Here is a 23531-nt window from a genome sequence, read left to right as displayed (position 1 = left end):
TGTGCGGCCGCCGCGCCTCGCCCGCCTGCAGCCCGCGGGGCATACAGCGGGGAGTGAGGTACTCACGGGAAGTCCGCGTAGTAGCGCAGCATGTGCAGGAACAGCTCGGCCAGCGAGGCGCGGTTGTGCGGCCGCCGCGCCTCGCCCGCCTGCAGCCCGCGGGGCATACAGCGGGGAGTGAGGTACTCACGGGAAGTCCGCGTAGTAGCGCAGCATGTGCAGGAACAGCTCGGCCAGCGAGGCGCGGTTGTGCGGCCGCCGCGCCTCGCCCGCCTGCAGCCCGCGGGGCATACAGCGGGGAGTGAGGTACTCACGGGAAGTCCGCGTAGTAGCGCAGCATGTGCAGGAACAGCTCGGCCAGCGAGGCGCGGTTGTGCGGCCGCCGCGCCTCGCCCGCCTGCAGCCCGCGGGGCATACAGCGGGGAGTGAGGTACTCACGGGAAGTCCGCGTAGTAGCGCAGCATGTGCAGGAACAGCTCGGCCAGCGAGGCGCGGTTGTGCGGCCGCCGCGCCTCGCCCGCCTGCAGCCCGCGGGGCATACAGCGGGGAGTGAGGTACTCACGGGAAGTCCGCGTAGTAGCGCAGCATGTGCAGGAACAGCTCGGCCAGCGAGGCGCGGTTGTGCGGCCGCCGCGCCTCGCCCGCCTGCAGCCCGCGGGGCATACAGCGGGGAGTGAGGTACTCACGGGAAGTCCGCGTAGTAGCGCAGCATGTGCAGGAACAGCTCGGCCAGCGAGGCGCGGTTGTGCGGCCGCCGCGCCTCGCCCGCCTGCAGCCCGCGGGGCATACAGCGGGGAGTGAGGTACTCACGGGAAGTCCGCGTAGTAGCGCAGCATGTGCAGGAACAGCTCGGCCAGCGAGGCGCGGTTGTGCGGCCGCCGCGCCTCGCCCGCCTGCAGCCCGCGGGGCATACAGCGGGGAGTGAGGTACTCACGGGAAGTCCGCGTAGTAGCGCAGCATGTGCAGGAACAGCTCGGCCAGCGAGGCGCGGTTGTGCGGCCGCCGCGCCTCGCCCGCCTGCAGCCCGCGGGGCATACAGCGGGGAGTGAGGTACTCACGGGAAGTCCGCGTAGTAGCGCAGCATGTGCAGGAACAGCTCGGCCAGCGAGGCGCGGTTGTGCGGCCGCCGCGCCTCGCCCGCCTGCAGCCCGCGGGGCATACAGCGGGGAGTGAGGTACTCACGGGAAGTCCGCGTAGTAGCGCAGCATGTGCAGGAACAGCTCGGCCAGCGAGGCGCGGTTGTGCGGCCGCCGCGCCTCGCCCGCCTGCAGCCCGCGGGGCATACAGCGGGGAGTGAGGTACTCACGGGAAGTCCGCGTAGTAGCGCAGCATGTGCAGGAACAGCTCGGCCAGCGAGGCGCGGTTGTGCGGCCGCCGCGCCTCGCCCGCCTGCAGCCCGCGGGGCATACAGCGGGGAGTGAGGTACTCACGGGAAGTCCGCGTAGTAGCGCAGCATGTGCAGGAACAGCTCGGCCAGCGAGGCGCGGTTGTGCGGCCGCCGCGCCTCGCCCGCCTGCAGCCCGCGGGGCATACAGCGGGGAGTGAGGTACTCACGGGAAGTCCGCGTAGTAGCGCAGCATGTGCAGGAACAGCTCGGCCAGCGAGGCGCGGTTGTGCGGCCGCCGCGCCTCGCCCGCCTGCAGCCCGCGGGGCATACAGCGGGGAGTGAGGTACTCACGGGAAGTCCGCGTAGTAGCGCAGCATGTGCAGGAACAGCTCGGCCAGCGAGGCGCGGTTGTGCGGCCGCCGCGCCTCGCCCGCCTGCAGCCCGCGGGGCATACAGCGGGGAGTGAGGTACTCACGGGAAGTCCGCGTAGTAGCGCAGCATGTGCAGGAACAGCTCGGCCAGCGAGGCGCGGTTGTGCGGCCGCCGCGCCTCGCCCGCCTGCAGCCCGCGGGGCATACAGCGGGGAGTGAGGTACTCACGGGAAGTCCGCGTAGTAGCGCAGCATGTGCAGGAACAGCTCGGCCAGCGAGGCGCGGTTGTGCGGCCGCCGCGCCTCGCCCGCTTCCAGCCCGCGAGGTAAAACCGCTGGGACTGTGCCGCCTGCCAAGGTAATAATAATAAATAAATTCAAAATTCTTTATTTCTTTATAAAGGCTTACATAAATACTAATAGACGAAGCCTCCTTTTAGGCGTATGATTGCCTGTACCAGGAGACAACGCTCTGCATAACTATAAGTGTTTTGTGTAAATTCTACTCAAAATCAATAATAAAGAAATATTCTACTATTCTACAATTATTATATTTTTATAAATATAATGATGTGAATATTATGTGTACTTACTGTAGATACATACATAATGTAAATAAATAGTCCATAAAATAATATTACACACGTGTATAAACAAACGTATCGTAACAACGGAACGATTTCAGGTTAACACCGGTCGATCCACTGCGTTGCAATCGTGAGCGGCACGTCCACGTAAAACGCATAAAGCTTCAGCCAAATCAAAACACGTGCAAAAGTGTACACTATTCCAGACGTTCACAAGGAAAAATGTACACCATTTTGAAAAACAATAACGTCAAAAGCACGATTTTATCTGCAAACGCGGACACAGTGTCCGTACATTTTCCTGGTGAACCTCTGGAATAGTGTGTTTTGACTTATGCACGCGCAGTGATTACCACCATGAAAAATATGGTTTGGACGAAACTTCAGTGCCTCCCTCGTTCAAGCGGAACACAGTAATAAATAAATAAACCCTTAACTAGGCTCTGGTAGCTATAGATAGAGCACACATCAATTTGAACCATATGCTGTGAAGATACGGTTGAAAACCAATGACATTTTTTGAGCTTTGTTAAGGTTGCAAAAACGTACAAATTCCTCACTGACCTGTAATATTACCACATTGGACTGGCTGCTGTGATAATATTTTTGTGCCTATTTGAGTTTCGCCATTTTGGCGCTGTAGGCCATACTGTAGGCAGATAATATGATTGTCCATGAAACCAAAATTAGTGATGTTCTTACTCGCTTACTCCTATGGTTACTCCATACAATGTACGTCAAAATCAAAATTATCTTTATTTGTGTAAACTACCTAATTAAATTAGTTACTTATAAATCATCAAATGCTCTTATGGAGCCTATACAATGTATAGAAATGTCATGTCTCATTATTTTTTTGCCCTACCAGCGCGGCACGTCAAAATTAGTTCTCGGGACAATCATATTCATATTTATTTATTCACTTCGCAATCGTGGTGGCGTTTCATATTGGCACACAAAATTGGCTGTCTTTTGAATGGAGACAGCATGTCCAGTGTGTAATAATACAGGTCAGGGATATTCCCTCCCAGTGTATAAAATATCAGTACTCACACTGCTGGGGCAGGAAAGTTCTCGAGTGGCGACCACGGGCTGGAAGACGTAGCGTGGGCAGGCCTCCTACTAGGTGGACCGACGATCTGGTAAAGGTCGCGGGAAGAGCCTGGATGCGGGCAGCGCAGGACCGTTCATTGTGGAAAACCTTGGGGGAGGCCTTTGTCCAGCAGTGGACGTCATTTGGCTGAAACGAAATACGACGAATACGAATACTCATCATCATCATCATTTCAGCCACAGGACGTCCACTGCTGAACATAGGCCTCCCCCAATGACTTCCACATCGCACGGTTGGTAGCGGCCTGCATCCAGCGCCTTCCCGCTACCTTTATCAGGTCATCGGTCCACCTTGTGGGTGGACGTCCTACGCTGCGTTTTCCGGTACGTGGCCTCCATTCCAGAACCTTGCTGCCCCATCGGCCGTCAGTTCTGCGTACTATGTGCCGACGATACGACGAACGATATACGAATACTCACACTGCAGGAAGTGTATGACCATGAGCGTGAGCGAGTAGGAGGAGAGCGTGCGCTGGCGCGCGTCGTTGATGTCGTGCGCCTGCGCCCACAGCTTCGTCAGCGCCACCAGCGGCCGCACGCGCCAGTCCACTGCGAAGCAAATGCAACTTTATGTTTATGGTGCTTAGGACTTATTCAGGTTGTGCAGGTATTTGGTGTACTGCCGACGGTGAATGAGAATAGAGTCTTCGTCAGCGCCACCAGCGGCCGCACGCGCCAGTCCACTGCGAAGCAAATGTAACTCTATGTTTATGGTAGTTAGGACTTATTTAGGGTGTGAAGGTAACGCGCCAGTCCACTGCGAATGTAAAAACATCTCTACAGGGTGGAAACGTTAAGTGACCTCACTCGATTATTCCTAAACTATACAATATATTGAAAAACTGGTTACTGATCCTGAAAGTGCTTTATGAGCTCTTTCAAACGGTACCAATAATAGGTTACAGAATAAACTGGATCTATTTGAAAATTCACTGTTTCCAGCTTCCATACTAAATGTATGCCAGACAACAATATTAGAAGAGTATTTTTTTTATTTAATAATAAACTCTTAAAATAATCTCGTAAATTGTATTCTTATTTAAAATTATTCATGGAAAACATTGGTTTTAGGCTTTACTTGCTATAATATTGTCAAGAGATGAGTGTCATGACTGTGGTGGTACTAAATGTATGAAAGAAGTAAACATTGAATTTTTGGATAGATCCAGTTTATTATGTAACCTATTATTGATACCATTGGATAGAGCTTGCAAAGCACTTTTAGAATCAGTAATCAGTTTTACGATATCATGTGTAGTTTTTAAAATAATGTGACTTTACCAAATGTATGGAAGCTGAAAACATTGAATTTTCGGATAGATCCAGTTTATTCTGTAACCTATTATTAATACCGTTTGATAGAGCTCATGAAGCACTTTCAGGATCAGTAACTAGTTTATTGATATCTTGTATAGTTTAGAAATAATCGAGTGAGATCACTTATCGTTTCCACCCTGTATAAATATGATGGTTAGGAACTAAAGCCTTGGGCAGACCAAACGCAGGGCAGTTTGAATGCGGGCCCGCGCAAGTTGTAATACAAGAAACTCTTTGAAATGTGTCACACCTGAACGCGGGCCCGCGCTCCAACCGCGCCGCACTGCAACTGCCGAACGACAAACGAGGCGGCGCGGGTGCGGGACAGAAGCGGCGCGAGCGCGGGCCCGCGCTGTTGTATTACTATGGCGGCCGGTTTTCGAATATAGTTCCAAAATACTGAACTGTCCTATGCATGACATTGACAGTGGGGCGCCACCGTCAATACCGGATCGCTGGTTCCGATTTTTGCCATGTTGGAAACCATATAGTTGAACGATGTTAGCGCCCCCTATCATTGAGTTCGGTGGGACAGTTCAGCGTGGGTCATCTATATTTAAATTTTTGACAACCGCCCGCGTTGCAACTGCTTTGAAACTGCGCTGCTTTCATTGTGCCTCAGCCGCGCTGCAACTGACCCGCACTGCTTCTGACCCGCGTTTGGTCTGTGGAAGCCTTTATTCAGGTTTTGCAGGTATTTGGTCTACTGCCGACGGTGAATGGGAAGCGAGTAGAGATAGATACGATTCGGCGAAATGCACTTGTTCTATAAATTGTCGACAATGAACTAAAAGTTAATAGAGACAAAAGAGTGTTGATACTTTAGATTGATTATTATTAGAACTTCGATTGTCTCTATCACAAGGATGTGTTGGCGAAATACACTAATTCCACTGCCAACAATCAACGAGAAGCGATTAGAGATAGAAACATCTATGTATTTATTTTTTAAATAGACATAGATCAACTACTTGAAACTATGAAAATGTGTAGTTTATGTACTATGCAATTTTTATAGTTTTACCACCGACGAGACAGCGACAAAAGCAGTTGTTCCACCACCAACAAAAAAGCGACTTTTGAGGAAAAATTTAATATTTTCTCACAAAATTTTTTTTTTCTCAATCTGAAATTTCAATTCCAAAAAGTCGAAAGGAGAAGAAAAAGTAGAGAGACCTTTTTATCCTGCCCGGCGCTTGCCTACGAGAACGGAGAGAAACTGGCTCATCAACGCCCTTAATGCGGAACCAAAATGCATTTGCTAGGAGGCTCACACTCCTTAGCGCTCCTCCACACGACGCCGCCGCCGCGTTTTTACACTGTTTGTACGCGCCGCGTGAAGCCCGCTGCCGCGCCGCCGGCAGGCCTGGCTCACTCCGCGCGGTACATCCGATAATTACCTACAGCGAAGCGCCCCGCCGGCGGGTATTATATCAGTCGAGTGTCACGCGCGCGCCCGTCAGGACGCTGACGTGCGTTGTAGTATGTACCTAATTCTATGATCGAAGTATTATTTAAAAATGGACATAAAGAGAAAGAAATATTATTGTGCCGCGTTCGGGTGTTTAAATTCGAAAAGAAATCTACCGGATTTATCTTTTTTTTCGCTTCCCAAAGATGCTGAAAGGTATGTTGGCCATGTAGGTAATCAATAATTCTTAGGATAGTATAGGAACCTAACCTACTATGACTACTGCTCAGAATGCGTTCGTTCGTTTCAGCCAAATGACGTCCACTGATGGACAAAGGCCCAAGGTTTACCATAATGAATGCATACTTACCTACATACGTAGGTCATTACAAATAAGTAGATTAATTATTTTTTCACTAGACAGCAACCCTAACAGCGTAAGAAGAGTTCAGAGGCACGCGATAGAAAGAGACAAAACTTGTAGGTGAATATAATTGTAGGTACGTAGTGCTGTGCGAGCTGAATTCCACTGTATCGCGTCGTAGCAAGACTTGCATTTATTTAAATCGTCTTGCGGAGTAATCCTTCTGTACCTGTACTACTATTTATTCTGCGCCGCCGGCGAAATTATGCTTTGACGGCGCGGCGGCGGGCTTTACGCGGCGCGTATGAACAGTGTAGGGGCGCGGTGGCGGCGTCTTGTGCAGGAGCGCTTACGCTTTCACTACAAGAATCGCTAACATACCTATCCATGAGAGTACTAACTTCTGGAGTATGAGTAGAGCAGGTTGGTGTTGCGGATGCCGACGACGTTGTTGCAGTTGAGGTCGACGTGCAGCCCGTTGCGCGCGTCGCGGAACTTCAGGATCGGCACCTTGGCCTGGATCAGCTCTGCGCCTGGACAATACGAAAACTTTTGTCAATTATATTACTCATAGAAAGAAAGAAAAGAAAAAAATGTTGCCAAAGAGGTCACCCACTCAGTATCATCTTGACAGTTGACATTTTACTGCCAATAGTGCACGTTTTTACGAGTATACATACAGTACAGTTTTCACTGAGATGCTTTAGCTGAGGAGGTTATGTTGCAGGTGTCCGTATGTATAGTCCGGGCGTACATGGCTATAGTACAGCAGTACTACGACGACAGTTGTAAAGAATTTGAACTCATTTAATTTTGATCAGTTACATGTGAAGCGTCCACGTCGTATCCGAGTGTAGTCCGGGTGCATAGGACAAACTAAAGGCTACAGTTATAAATAATTTTAACTTACCAGGTTCAAAGCTGTGGATATGTTGTGTATGTTGTTGAGATGCAGCTTCCACGTGGTGAACAAATGTATAGTCCGGGCGCACAGAGTAATAAGAAACTTGAAATTACTCACTGGGGTCGTAGCCGCGGATGTAGTTAAGGCTTGGTATTTCTGCTAAAGTAGGTATTTCGCGCTGTCAAAATCTGCGCGCGCAATACTTCGCCGAAGACAGCGCGCCAAAGAGCTCTCGCGGCTACACAGTATAGAAATACGCAGTTTAGAAATACGCAGTTGGTTAGGTTGACTTCCTTCCGTTCAAGCGTCACACTCACAGCACTTTCTAATACAAATCATATCCAAGTGATACAAATTAAAACAACTTTCAAAATTTTTGGGAATATATTTTGGAATCGAATAAATATAGAATATAACTGCCAAAGTAAACACGATTCAAAGAGCCGTGGCGTCACCCTACCTTCCGGAAGTTCCGCGCCGGCTAGAAGAATTTCAAGATTACGTCACCCGACCTATCGGTAGATCCTCGGGAGCTTGAGCGATTGGAAAAACATTTTATGATCAGTTACTCGTAGTAGCGATTATTTAGAGCTTGGATAATAAATTATAGTTGTTGCAATTCACAAAGCTTTGCATGTGGTTAATTACATTAATCAGTACACGCATCAATTTTGTTCAGTCTTTTTGTTTATTAATAAATAAAAATATCATACTAAAATTGCATACATATTTGTTTGTATTGGTCTGGGTGTTTTCTTTCCATAATTTATGTATAACGTATGTACGGGGCTCTGTATCGAAAATCACTATGAGCAATAAGCATCACACACGGTTACCTGGAGTGCATTACCGCAGCAAAAAGCTTGCCATCTTAAAAAAACGGTATAATATCGAGGTTTCGTCAGCACAGTTGCGAACAAAGGTGTTTGTGTAGTGTAGTTGAGTTGAGAGGTCAGATTATTGAAATAATAAAACGAACATTTTATTTTTAAAATACATTTTAATAATAATTTACATTACAAATAACAATGAGAGGATGACATTGCAAGGTGGTGCCAGTCCAGTCTTAAATCCGTTGATATATGCTGCATCTGCCATGTTTTTGGCTATAAGATTCTTCTGTCTTACGGCTTAGACCTTTAGCTACAGACCTTAGACAGTATTTTTGTGAAAATTCTTACGCATGGTGGAGGAAGGGACGCTCTAGACACTCAAGTCTACAAGGAGTCACATGAACTCCAGTTTTTAATCCGTTGACATCTGCTGCATCTGCCATCTTTTTGGCTAGAAGATTCTTCTATCTTACAGCTTAGACCTTTAGCTACAGACCTTAGACAGTATTTTTATTATTTATTTGTATCAGTGTGCTCTTCTAAAGAGTGTAAGACGATTGTATGTATAGCCTGACCAGGAACATAAAAACCCTGGCATAGAGGCGCGTCAATTGCATTTGATAGTGCAACACTGAGTACAGTCGTACCTGTGTTAAATTAATAGGCTAACTTTATGTATCAGGATTCAGGATTACGGGCTAATTCGATATTTTCATAAATTAACGAAAAAATATTATTATAGGTAACCTGGTTTAAATAAATGAAATAAAACCATCAATCGAGCTGGTAGGATTTATTTTATTATTCATCAATAATCAAATTCAGAACTTGAATATTCAACTGCAATATCTGCTCATGAACGCTTCAAACTCGGTACTTCTTTCCCAATTCCATAAAATTCAACACGAGTGACAATTTTTTTAAAAATAGGTAGTTGAAACAAACCACAGCTAATTTTCATAGTGGACTGTACTATACGATAAACATGTCAGTCAATTTGACAACCTTTGTCGGAAACATTATTCAATGAAAATATTGTCCGAACCCTTAGTATTTCTCTTCGACAAATACTTTAACACATTGTGAACCACTTTTCTTTCACGACTATAAAAAGATTTTAGCAATTTAATTCACAAAATCAATTGCGCACATTTAAAATAAAGTTTGTTTACACTTTGACAGCAATAGACTGACATGCAAGGTGACATGACAATGAAGTTTTCAGTTACTGTTGCCATTAAAAGAAATTAGTACCATTAGTTTTCCGCAACATGGCGAGGGTTTTTATGTTCCTGGTCGGGCTATAGGTACTATTAAAATGTAATTTTAACTCATTGGTTTTGTCTCATATTTGAGGAATGTACAATGTATCATGAGTAGAGTCTTCGTTTAAAAGGATGCGAACGATTTAAAAGACAATGTCGGAAATTGGCGTCTTTTTTTTTTCGCGCGGCCATCGACCAAACCTTGTTTTTTGATTACAAAATAGTGTAATAAACCAAACTTACTATGACATGTATACCTCTAAACTCAGTCTGAAGTGAGTTACGAGCATTAGAAGTTTGATGATTTTCATACTAAATTTGCTTTTTGCGCTCAAGTTTTGTAAGAAATTGCAACAAAATAGTGACATTGTATGTGTAAACAAACAATACCATCTATTAAAGGCTCCAGACATCAGTATGCAGCAAAATCAGCGCAATAAAAAAATTGCGCAATATTTTGTTGCAATTTCTTACAAAACTTGCGCGCAAAAAGCAAATCTAGTATGAAAATCATCAAACTTCTAATGCTCGTAACTCAGTTCAGACTGAGTTTAGAGGTATACACGCAATAATAAGTTTGGTTTATTACACCATTTTGTAATCAAAAAATAAAGTTTGGTCGATGGCCGCGCGAAAAAAAAAAGACGCCACCTTCCATACAAAATCTGGCATTGCCATTTCAATAGGTAGACAAAATTGATAATTTTTAATTACCAAAAATTTAAGCTTTCTCCAGTAACACTGATATTATTATACTGTGACTCATCAAAGTCATCATTGTCAAAAATATTGACAAATCGCGAACTGTCACGGCCAAAAAACTGACACGCGTCCGTCCTCCGTAAGCGCCACCGCGCGACTGATTGAGATTGTCCAAGCCGTCATGGACGATTTTTTCCACATTTTTTAACATAGTAACTAAATAAGACGCAATATAAAAATTTCATCCGTTAAAAGCCCTCAAGTTATTTCTGAACTTTAGTTTAGTAAAAGATTTAGAATCTCAAATCGCTTATTTTAAAAATAAAACCATAAATAGAAAACGAATAGAGGTAACTTTGGGAATTTATTCTATCGAGTCAACTTCATCAAATCGTGTTTCCATCCGTTAATAGCCCTCGAAAATATCCTCAACTATGCCCAATAAAAATCTTAGCCTTTAATTTTACTGTTTAGTACCTCAAAAATGAAAAATGAAAACCTCATTTTCGCCATTTTCTCTGCTACCCGGCCTTAAGTTACGACTTCCACGTTGTGTCCGAGCATAGTCCGGGCGCCCAGGACCCTCAAATAAAGTATTTGTATTTGCTCACCAGGATCAAAACTACGGATATATCCCAGGATGTAGTTGAGATGCAGTAGGGCATGTGCCCGGGGCTCCACGTTGTCGAGCGGGCGCACGTAGAGGCAGAGTAGTGTTCCCGAGGCCTATAGGCTTTTAGGCTTTTTTTTAAGGCTAGCCTATGAATTAGGGGCTACAGCGGGAAAAAAGCCTAAAAAGTCTTTTAGGCCTTTAGGCTAGGCCTTTTTCATAGCCTTTTTTTTGTCCACCAGATTACTATAGGCTTTTAGCCTTTTTGTAGGCTAGGCGCATATTTAAAAGGCTTGAAAGGCTAAAAAGCCTATAAAGGTTTTTAGTCCTTTAGGCTAGGTCTATTTTATTTATTTTTAACCGACTTCAAAAAAGGAAGAGGTTATATTCGACTGTATGTATTTTTTTTCTATGTATGTTCACCGATTACTCCGTCAATTTTGTGGACCAATTTTCAAAATTATTTTTTTGTTCGATAGGGTACACTTCTGAGGTGGTCCCATTGTTACCAAGTCAGGATCTGATGATGGGATCCTAGGGAAATCGAGGGCAACCCTCAAATTTTATAGGCACGTATATCGTTTTTCAAACTTTTTAAGTTATTCAAGTATTCGCTCCTGGAATTAATCATGATCTCATAATTATTGATGAGCTGATGATAGAAGGTAAAACTACTTAATGCTTAGGAGTTGGAGGATAATTATTTAAATATTATAGGTACAAATAGACCAATAGTTGTATTCTTTCATGTTTTTAAGGTGGGCTGACGGTTTAAGGTCTTTTTAGGTTGCCGATATGGTAATCTGTTCGTTCATTCGTTCGTTTCAGCCAAATGACGTCCACTGCTGGTAACCTGTATTTTGTAGGGAATATTATTTTACACTAGACATGAAGAATATGGTCTCAATGTACTGCCTACCTTCGGTGGTAACATCAAGGTAATAATTAGTTAACTAAAAAGCAAGAAATAAGTTAAATTTTATTAAAAAAAATATATCAAAAAAGAAATTATACAGGGTGTTAGGTAAATGGGTATATGAGCCGACACTAGCCCATGTTAACATGGTCATATAAATGGTATGGTGAAGTCAGATATTTGATATCATCATTTTAATTTTTTTAATTTTCATACAAAATAAATTTTATAAAATCCGATTTGTATGAAAATTAAAATAATTAAAATGAAGATATCGATTTTCTGACTTCACCATACCATTTATATGACCATGTTTACATGGGCTAGTGTCGGCTCATATACCCATTTACCTAACACCCTGTATATTTTGCATAACGTTTTTATTTAATTAGAAAATAAATGCAATACAAAAATACTTTGTTTCATTCATACGAAGCCAAAGCCTGAATTATGGCTATAGCCTTATAATAAGCCTACTACTCGAAAAAGACTGTAGTCGGAAATAAAGCCTAAAATGCTATTTTAGGCCTACAGGTGTTTTTAAAACCTATAGGCTTTTTATAATGAGTAGCCTTTTAAAAGCCTAGTAGTCTATCATGGCCAAAAAAAGAACTAAATAGGCTTAATTTTAGGCCTAAAAGCCTATAGGCCCCGGGAACACTATTCCATGTCGGAGGACTCCAGCCCGAAGCCGTGTAGTCCGGGAGCTCGGGCTGCTATACTCACCGGGATCAAAGCTAAGGATGTAGTGAAGGTGCAACCTCCATGTTGTTTGAGTGTAGTCCGGGCGCACAGGACTCTTTTGTATTTGCTCACCGGGATCAAAGCTGCGGATATATCCCAGGATGTAGTTGAGATGCAGCAGGGCATGTGCCCGGGGCTCCACGTTGTCCAGCGGGCGCACGTAGAGGCAGAGGTCCATGTCGGAGGACTCCAGGCCGAAGCCCGACATCGTCGAGCCCACCACGTACAGCCCGTAGCGCGGGAATATCGACTGCAACAACATCAATAATTTATGTAGGAATTAACATCCCGTTCTAATTCCCACGGTATTTATTCGTCCAAGATAGAAAATAATAAAATAATTTATAACAACAATACTTATATTTATTTTTTCCAAAAAAAAAAGCACTTCTACGTTGTTATACACTTTGAAAAGGAGCTTGATTGACAGTTTCATAAATGTGTAAGCTAGAAACAGAAACAGTTGTGGTCCAAGAGTAAAATGACGAACATGCGTCTTTGAAGCTACGCCTCCGTGGACAGTGAGCATAAAGGTTTCATAGCCACGTTTACTTTGGCACGCGTCATATCCGGGCTGTCAATAAAGCATTATCCTGACAAAAAAGGAATCTGACAAATGTTAGGTGAAAATATCTTTGTATTTCTTTTCTATCGCGTGGCAGAATACACTCGGCATCAAATAAATCGCACCTCCCGCGACAAGCACTTATCAAACGTATGCATCCCCACTTCCCACCAACATTGGTACCATTTGAAAGCCTAGTTCTAAACTTCATTTCATTAAGGGAAAGGTTTTTACCCCAAAAATGTGTCTTTACAAGGATCCAAAGTCACTTCTTCAAAAAATAGGTAGTTACGCTATAGCTATTTTTTATGACTATAAAACTGTTAAGTTGGGATTAATCGCTATCCATCTGTTAAAGAGGACACGTGAGATCTTTATTTGGTTTTATAACCATAAAAACTGGTCTAATTGATCCCAGAGGTGAGCCCAAAGTGAGGTCTATTTTCAAGTCATATTTATGGTACATGTTAATAATTTATTTAGAAATGAAATGTATTTTTCTTTAAGGATATTTATTGGGCTTTCAAATAACACCAATATTGTTGGGGTACCATAATTGTGTCAGAAGAAAATCTTTATAGTTCGCGTCGCGGAAGGTGCGGATTATTTGATGTTGAGTGTATTATAAGCCGCCAAATCGTCTTAGATGCCTCAATGAGGATCAGTACTGTTGTAGAAAATTCAATAAAACTAGTATTTACGTTAATCTTTAAGACATAAGAAAGATATATCTTTTTGAATTATCCAAATCGGACCATTACTTACGAAGATATTAAGTAATAAACATAGGCCGTTTTTGCCGCTAAAAGTCAACGTACGCAGGGCCGCGTGACGTCATTATATCCGAATCGAGCGCAGCCGGCGTACTATTGGGATGGAAAATATTTTTTTCCAGCTAAACCATCAGTTTTAGAAAAAAACTTTTAATAACATTTATTCATCAAAATAAAGTAACCTATCGACCAGTAATTTTAAAAAATAAAATTGTGAAAATTAAGTATCGCTATGTCCAAAAACCACATTTTCATAGGATTCGATGCAATGCGGAGACGCGGTTGGGGTGAGTGTAACTTAATGATTATAAATAAATAAAAATGTTTGTATTGAACATAATAATACATAATATTATGCTAATAATACCCAGTTTCTGGCCTGGGGGGGGGGGGGATAAGTCATACCCAGCTTATAGCCTGGGGGGAGGGGCAAGCCTTACCCAGCTTCTGGCCTTGGTGGGACGGGGGGAGAGGCAAGTCATGCCCAGTTTCTGGCCTGGGGGGGGGGGGGGGGTAAGTCATACCCAGCTTCTGGCCGAGGGGGAGTCATACCTAGCTTATGCTTATGGACTGGGGGAAGGGGCTAGCCTTACCCAGCTTCTGGCCTGCGGGAGGGGGTGGGGTGGGGGGGGGGTCCAAGTCATAACCAGTTTCTATGGGCTGGGGGGAGGGGCTAGCCTTACCCAGTTTCTAGCCTGGGGGGAGGGTGGGTATGTAATACCCAGCTTCTGGCCTAGGGGGAGTCATACCCAGCTTATGCTTATGGGCTGGGGGGAGGAGCTAGCCTTACCCAGCTTCTGGCCTGGGGGATGGGGGGGGGGGGTCAAGTCATAACCAGTTTCTATGGGCTGGGGGGAGGGGCTAGCCTTACCCAATTTCTGGCCTGGGGGGGCGGGTATGTAATACCCAGCTTCTGGCCTGGGGGAGGGGGGGGGGGTCAAGTCATAACCAGTTCTATGGGCTTCTAGCCTTACCCAGCTTCTGGCCTGGGGGGAGGGGGGGGGGGTAAAGTCATACCCAGTTTCTGGCTTTTCTGGCATGGGGGGGGGGGTGTCATACCCAGCTTCTGGCCGAAGGGGAGTCACATCCAGCTTATGCTTATGGCCTGGGGGGAGGGTCAAGCCTTACCCAGCTTCTGGCCTGGGGGGAGAGGGAGGGGTCAAGTCATACCCAGTTTCGGGCCTGGGGGGGGGGGTAAATCATACCCAACTTCTGGCCGAGAGGGAAGTCATGCCCAGCTTATGACCTGGGGAGAGGAGGGGGGCGGGGAAGTCATACCCAGCTTCTAGGCTAAGATTAAATAGATTTCCAGGAGGGAGCAGCTGTCCTTTCCTGCAGCAGCTGGCCCGCCCATGGGAACGGCGAATAGATAGGTAGGTACGTAGGTTTAACTCAGAAAAACTAAATAACAGGTAGGTATTGCGTGTACATCGAAATGATCTTCATAGCAATGTCTTGTAGCCTAGGCAGAGTGTATCTGCCTCAGCTATACCTTATTATTAGAAGTAAATAAATTATTACTTATACATTTTTATATTTTACTTGGAAGAAGTTATGACTCTAACAACACTTATGAACACTTTATTTGAATAAATCGCCAAATATACCACCGCAGAGACCCCAATCGCGTCTCTGCGTTCCATTGAATCGTATGAGCGTATAGATTTTTTGCGTTATTTTTCACAATTTCTATTTTTAAAATTACCTATCGATAGCTTACTTTATTCTGATGAAAAATGTCATTACAAGTTTTTCTCTCAAACTGATAGTTTGGCTAGAAAAAAATATTTTCTATCCACGCAGTACGCCGGCAGCGTTCGGATCGGATACAGTGACGTCAACGGTCCCGCGCCGGGCGGTCAGTGAACTTTTTTAGTAATTTGGCCATAACTTCGTCAATTTTTGTCGTAGAACAAAAATTTTTGGACTGTGTATTAAGGATTTCTTAGCCCTATAAATCTGCATTCACAGCTAAAAATCGAAATGATCCTCATTAGACAGCTTAGCGCACCCTCCAAATCTACCGAATTACTTTTTAACGTCACCCGACTGATTCAAACCAAAGATCCAAAGATTGTCTATAGCTACCGTGTAATGTATTGTTTAGAATCAAAATACCATGATTGGTTTTCGTAGCACGATTTATTTGATCTAATTCCAGCGCCTGTGCAACACGTCACATCGGCGATTTCAAACCGATTACCGCGATGACGTATATTTACACACGGCCCAATATAAACATTACGCGTTTTGAATCACCGACAGAATACGATTGCTGCGTCATAAACGTGAGCACGTGAAATGTAAATATCGAAGAAATACGGAAATATCTTGATTGTTTCACTCTGGCAAACGGTGGCAAGGACGTGTGATGTAATGTTACGTCAGTCTTTAATGTCGGTAATAAGACAAAATTAAAATGGATGTTCAATTCTTTTTCAAGAGATCCAAAATGGACGCATGAAAAAGCAAAACCTATGTTCAGTGAGCAACTGGTATGAAATGTTATTTAGTCAAATTAAAGATTTAGTAACGACAGCCACGCCCACTTTTACAATAAATCACTACAATGAGATAAACAGGAATTTATTTAAAGGAATTTATTATTATTTAAACTAAAATCAACTTCATCTGTCATGGCTTATCTAATTAGTCATCAATTACTTTACAAATTAATGATAAATTGATGCTTAATATGGTCCTGCTGTGTAGATTTTAATAAACAATTGAAACAGGTATACAGCTGGCAGATTTCATAAGGTTGTTATAGTCTTTTTCACCTAAGATGATCCGTATGACGTTTCGAGTTTGAAAGATTTAGAGATGTCACATAACTAAACCATAGCGATTTATCTATCGATTTTTTTCGAAGAGTTAGTAAAACCTACTTTTAGAGAAATATTTTGTATAGGTGTTATTTAACAAAAAACATGTTTTTTTAATTACAAATTTTATTGTAACAATTTTTTATTGATAATACTCAAATTTCATGGTTCGTGTTCGAAAAAAACGATCCCTAAAAAGTACTGGTTCTGTTTCTTTAAATTAAAAACTATTAATTTATTTTTAATGCGTTTATTAAAGTCAATAATCGAAAAATATAGTTGATTTTTGTGATGTTTTTAATAACTAAGTATTCACTTCAATCGATTAATGAAACGCGGAAATAATCGATTTTATTATACAAGAAATACCCCAGCACTAAATCTATTCCGTTTCACACATTGCGTACATTAAATAAAAAATATTTTTACATCGTATTTAATTAAAATATAATCAATAGACTCAGATTTCACTATATATTTCAAGACAAGGTAGTTATTTTTTTTTTATTATATGTATTGCTAATAAAATACAAATATTTTTTCAAAAATATTCTGCATATGTAGTATGCGTAATATGGATAACCTTGAAGTGTCATACGGATCATCTTACGTGAAAAAGACTATAGGGAATATTACTGCAATGTTTTGCCGCCAGAGTGCACCGCTAGCGCAAATCGTAACCAGTTTTTAACAGGTCGTTAAAGGCGGCTTATTTTATTTTATCATTTACCAACAAGTTTACACTAAACTAGATGCTCAACAATAACATTAAAAGCCGGTTAAAATTGTGATGTCAGTTACCTTAATAGTAATGTACAGGTACCGCCACAGGTTCATCTTCTTCCTGAAGGTCTCCTCCGTCTGCTGCGACTTGACGAACTTGTCCCACATCTCTTGCGACAGTGTGTCCCATTTTGATCCTGGGACAATAACACAATACTTAGTGAAGTAATCATTAAAATTATATCTACCGATAGTTCTTCTTAGATTAGACTTTGATAGTAAATAATATTTAATCGATTTTTTCATGAATCTATAAACTTAGAGGAACATTTGGAAGTGCTGTTGGTAGCTTCTTAGAGAGAACATAATATGTTGTTGAAGTGAAAACCAAATACAAGACAGGCATAGCCTAGCGTGAGTGACACAGTTTGTGTATCGTCTATGTAACTTGGTAAGATTTACTTCCGTATTCACAAACGACTCTTGCTTAAGTGAAGCAGCAAATCGAACGGACAGCGTTGAATAGAGCTCTACCAGAGTAAATACAAATGAGTAGGTTATTTTCATAGAAACGCACCGAGCGCGGTTTGTATGTGAGCTTGCAAATACGTATGCGGCGCGCACGCACACACTGACAAATTTTATCGTGGATTATCGGGGAGCCAGTCGTGGTTGCGCCGAATTTGTCAGTGTGTTACTACTCATTTGTATTTACTCTAGCTCTACGATTGGGTCGCGTGACCGAGTGCGTCCACGCGCACTGTGAGACCTCATAGTAATGTTATACATTTCAATCTGATTAAACATTTATAGTTACCAGTGAGCAAGTCATCCGGCGTGAACTTGACCTGGAACGGGTATGACGCGTTGAGATACCGCTCCGGCGCGATGCGACGCGGCCGCGCGTGCGGCTCGCGGGCGCGCCGGGAGCGCCACTCGCGCCACTCGCGGGAGCCCGACCAGCCAGCTTGCCCGCCCGTGCTCGACCCGCTGCCGCTGCTGCGTTCTGAACTACGCGATGCTGCTTCGCCTGCAGGGAAAACGATACAGTTTTACTTCCCGGCAGTGGCGGATTTACAGTTTTGCCGCCCGTAGGCTAGTGGGGTTGGACCTTTATTTAACTTTTATCTTCTGAAATCGAGTAAGCGTCATCTGAAATCTGCCGCCCCTAGGCCGCGGCCTATACGGTCTATTGACAGATCCAGGAGCGCTTCCCGGGTCTACGCCAGCACCTAAGGCTGCTCCCTGATATATTATGCTAATTAGCGACGTTCGTTAATAAAGCCAGCTTGCCCGCGCTCTAACCGCTGCCGCTGCTGCGTTCCGAACTGCGCGATGCTGCTTCGCCTGCAGGGAACGCGACAACGACTGTTTACTTTTCAGCGATACGGCCCCGAACACTTCGGTGCCATAGGGTGCCACCCGTTTTTGTACTAAAGCCCGGTCCGTGAGCACGTAGAATTTTGTCCAATGACCCCTAGCTACCCATCCTTATCGCTCGCGCGTAATTATATTGCTGTCGCGACTGTGCGACTGGCACCCGCAGTGAGTGTACGAGCGCGATAGCTACATAATTACGCGCGAGCAATAAGGATGGGTAGCTTGGGGTCATTGGACAAGATTCTACGTGCTCACGGACCAGACTATAGTAGCAGCCCCAGAACGGGGAGAGTAGCTCATAGCGCCCGGGGAAAGGAGCCCAGAGCAAGTATCCACGTGCTCTCCCGAAATTTGGTTCGTATGCCGTGAAAACCATGGGTGGTGGTGCGATTTGTTTACTTTTCAGGTCTACACTCCACATCTAAATGCTCCTCCCACAGGATAATAATGACTGTTTACTTTCCCGTCTACTTGAGCTCACAGTCGAGCGACATTATGTCGGCGACTGCTTGCGATAGTGGCCTACCACTATCGCAAGCAAGGCGACTGTCAGCGACAGTCGCTAAGGCTGCGTTTGCACCAGAGGTGTGCGAGGATACGTCTTTACCGAGACGAGGTAAATGAAGCGATTCTATTTGTTCTTTACAAACACATCCCTCGCTACGCATCCTCGCACATCTCTGGTGGAAACGCAGCTTAACCGTTTTAATTTAAGTATCCTCGCGTCAGCCTAAACTTAACTAAGTAAAGATCTAGCTCCTCCCAATGCTGTGCTGAGCATCGCTAATCAAATATGTGGTTCACTTCGTTAATCGCTAATCCGTTAAAACCTTACATTTCGGAAGGTTTAACGCAAGTTAACGTTAATCCGTTAAACACGTGATAAAACGTTAATTGACGATTGACAGATGAACAAGTTTATGCCCAGCTACGACTGTTTCTCCTGCTGGCAACAGGTTCATGAGTTAAAAATTAAAATTCGCCCCAGCTCTAGCTAAACCTAAGCTACTGGACTTTTCATTGGCGGTCAAATTGTGTTACATTTTTCAATAAATATTACAATTGCCAACAGACAAATAAATTACTGAGTAGCGACGCTCAGCCACGCAACGCCGCTGAAGAAAACGTACGTGCCGTACATACAAGAGGCTTAATTCAGTAGCCTTGAAAGCTGCTAATGACCCGACAGCGTCGAAAGCGCACGTTAACCGTCCATCCTACATTCCAATATTTAACACTTGGAAACAACCGAGACAAGTTAGGTGATAATAAAGAAATTGCCCAAATATACAGATTCATGCATTCACAATTATGTGGTTTTTCAATAGCTATTGCCATTATTAAGATGTGATTTACTATAAGGATATTATTTCTATGTATTCAACTATACTTTGCTGTATTCTTTAAATAAGACGTACATTCCTTCAGCTTAACAGTCTGACTGAATTGTATTTATTTGTAACTACAATCTACACTCGACAGCAAATAAATCGCACCACCCGCGACGCGAACTTTAAAGATTTTCTTTTGACACAATAATGGTGCCCCAACAATATTGGTGTTATTTGAAAGCCCAATAAATATCCTTAAAGAAAAACACATTTAATTTCTTAATAAATGATTAACATATACCATAAATGTGACTTGAAAAAAGACCTCACTTTGGGCTCACCTCTGGGATCAATTAGACCAAATTTTATGGTTATAAAACCAAATAATGATCACACGTGTCCTCTTTAACAGATGGATAGCGATTAATCCCAACTTAACAGTTTTATAGCCATAAAAGTTGGCTCAAGCGTAACTATCTATTTTTTGAAGAAGTGACTCTGGATCCTTCTAAAGAAACATTTTTGGGGTAAAAACCTTTCCTATAATGATATGAAGTTTAGAACTAGGCTTTTGAATGGTACCAATATTGGTGTGAAGTGGGGATGCATACGTTTGAAAGTGCTTGTCGCGGGTGGTGCGATTTATTTGCTGTCGAGTGTATTTGATATCTATCTCACAAGGTTACATCTGTAAATGTTATTTACATGTTATCTAATGTTAACTTATCTCAGTACTCTAGTGTAAATTGCGAATGCTTGTTTAACACAATATTGGGAGCACAGTACATATAAATTTAGTAGCAGTATGGTATTATGCAGATTTAAAATAACCTGGTTAAACTATGCAAATATCAAAATAAAAAATGTGATAAACTTTCAGAATTTTGTTAAAAAAATCAATTTTATAAGGCAATTGAGTTTCTTTTTCCAAATTAGGATAAAATTCCTAATTTTCTATTTCAAATAGGTCAGTAGGTCAAACTTCATGCTTACTCATTAATATGCTCAGAAGTTATGACATGACTTAAAGAATAAACATTGTAATACCAGACAATTTTAAATTACAGTAAATAATTCAATAAAAAATAAATAAAGTTAATGATATGATACGATATGATAAAAAGAAAAAAGCAATATCAACTAAAAGAAACTATGAATTTCTAATAGCCTCAATAGTGACTATTTGGTAGACAATCTAAAACTAATTTATCATCATAAATGCCACTCATAGAAGACCATCTATTGACTTAGTTGCTTCTATTTCATCCATTAAAATAGAGCTTTTAGATAGCAGGTATTTTGAAAATTAATGTCAGTTATCATTTATAACTGTTTTAATTTTTATTAACTAAATGTGAAGGTAGAACAAGTAATTCTTCTCCAAGTGTTTTTATTTCTATACAATTTATACAATTGGAACAAAACAAGCCAGTATTAAACTGAATAAACAGTTAAATGGCTTGGTTATGAGGCAACCTGTGTAAATATTATTAATTACAAACACTCAAGAGGGTAGTCCTAATTCAGTTTATGTTTCAGTGTATTATTTTAGGGAACTGCAAAAACATTTCTCTTCTATGGCCTTACATCAAAATTGATAAGCTACCTTCACTTGTTTCTATCAAAGTGAAAACAACTCACCTTTTTCCCCTGATTTGTTGGATCCAGATGCATTGCTTGACAAACTGGAATCATCAGATTCATATCCAAATGCTGTGTTGTCCCCTTTGTTATTGGTCTGTCGGTCGCGGCGCTGCTGCCACCGACGCGGGGTGACCTGGCCGGGGCCCGGCGAGCCCCCGCCGCGCGCCCCGGGGCCTCCCATCACCTGCAGCACCTCCAGTGGGTAATGCCGAGGCTGTCTGTCCACTCCCGCAACCATGTACATGGGCCCCGGCCCTCCGAAGCCCCCGTTTCCATGGTACATCATAGGCGCTCCCTCGTTCATAGCTGCCTCCTCGATCTGCCGGCGAGAACAGGTTATTAGGCATTTGAAAACCGGCGAATGTACCAGAATATTTCTTTACCATACCGACCTGTCCCTCAATCCGTAAACACGTTGGAGTGACGCTTCTGGGCGTCTACTGCGTCATATTAGGCGTATTATTTCAATTAGAGTACGGTGCGACGTCGAATATCTATTTATCTTGACCCACCGAAATTCGAGACGATCCGTCAAAAACGTCTTCACTGAGTCGGTGGCGGAACTTGGCTGATAATGATGCGCGTGTAACTGGGCTCTCACCGTACGAATAGAACGAGCTATAATTATTTCGACGCCGGTAATAATAAATCTACCCACGAATTACGGCAAATCAGTAAAATCTAATGAAAAAGATCCGCCATGACTTTTGAGCTACATTAGCGACATCTGACGGATATTACTAAACGTCACACGTGATTTTATTTTTTTTTCATTTGAAAATTGGTGTTCCATTCCATTTTAAACCAGCATTGAGGTTTTATTAAAATGTTTTAAAATATTATTTTATTGAATATTTACGAAGTACAGTCGCGGAATGAAAAGGTTCGTCACCTTAGTGTCGGTTTTCGCTTGCACTAGGTACCGTAAGAGTCAAACCTGCCAACATAACAGTACAAGAAACAGTGCTACTAACATTTAAATAAATATGACGTTTGCTAACGAATAAGGTTTTGCTTGTTTATATTTCTATCCCATCAGTGCAATGCAATGATGACATTGACCAATTGACAATAGTTTTTTTTTATTTAATAGAAATAATAATGGCAGGTTGAACCAACAAGGTTTTAGTTTATCAATCATAATAATCTTCTTGACAAGATAAATCGTCAAACGACTTTGATCTGAATAATTTTGAACTTTACTGACGAACAGTTAAAGATTATTTTCTCTAACTCGAGATTATTCTGTAACATAGTTTCAAAAGGTAATATCGATACCTCTGGGCTCAAAGGTCGTAAAGGACAAAGTAAGACTTTTCAGGAGAAGCAAAAAACGATTTTTTATTTTTTTATTCGACAGTAACTTTTTTGTTTTTCGAGCTATTAAAATATGACCTAAGAAGAAAGTGCTTAGAATTCACAGCATTTTCCGAAGAGGTATTGAAAAATTGGACTAGAGCTGTATTTACTGAGATAGATTTCCTTTACGCCCTCAAAATTACATTAAAAAGACCTTTACGCCCCTCAAATATTCGTCCTAGGCAAGTTGCTCAGGACGTAAGTCTATTTTTATTTTACAAAACTACAAAACCAAGGTAATAAATGACAATTTACATAGTTTTATAGGTTTTCATAGGTCGTAAACGGAACATCCAGGTAAGGTATTATGCAAGGAAAATTTGATAATTTAGCTTAAATATTTAATGTTTTATGGTATTTGATATGTAATATACCATTTCTTCACATATTTAAATGAATTATGTTTGTTTTTAATGAAATAAAATGATTTTTCGTAGCTTCATAATTTAATGCACACAATTTTAGAAA

At 42.6% G+C, this 23531-nt stretch overlaps 1 protein-coding gene across 2 annotated transcripts; it reads right to left on the bottom strand.

Annotated features, from left to right (window-relative positions):
* Positions 1-1860: 1860 nt before the first annotated feature.
* Positions 1861-22455, bottom strand: LOC135079438 (poly(A) RNA polymerase gld-2 homolog A-like). Of its 2 annotated transcripts, XM_063974098.1 has the most exons (8): positions 22097-22455; positions 21702-22023; positions 18167-18379; positions 17428-17546; positions 12536-12713; positions 6891-7022; positions 3818-3946; positions 1861-2047 (listed from the first exon to the last, which is right to left on the bottom strand). In XM_063974098.1, the coding sequence occupies exons 2-8, from the start codon at positions 22006-22008 to the stop codon at positions 1923-1925; spliced, it is 1203 nt and encodes a 400-aa protein (XP_063830168.1). In that variant the 5' UTR covers positions 22009-22023; positions 22097-22455; the 3' UTR covers positions 1861-1922. The 2 variants fall into 2 exon arrangements, with proteins under 2 accessions (XP_063830168.1, XP_063830169.1); XM_063974099.1 differs by lacking the exons at positions 1861-2047; positions 3818-3946 and adding an exon at positions 3986-4080.
* Positions 22456-23531: the final 1076 nt, after the last annotated feature.

Source organism: Ostrinia nubilalis, chromosome 16 (genome assembly GCF_963855985.1).
Source record: "Ostrinia nubilalis chromosome 16, ilOstNubi1.1, whole genome shotgun sequence".
NCBI lineage: Eukaryota > Metazoa > Arthropoda > Insecta > Lepidoptera > Crambidae > Ostrinia > Ostrinia nubilalis.
The sequence above is the reverse complement of the archived record's forward strand: the minus strand, read 5'-3'. Positions and strand labels throughout refer to the sequence as shown.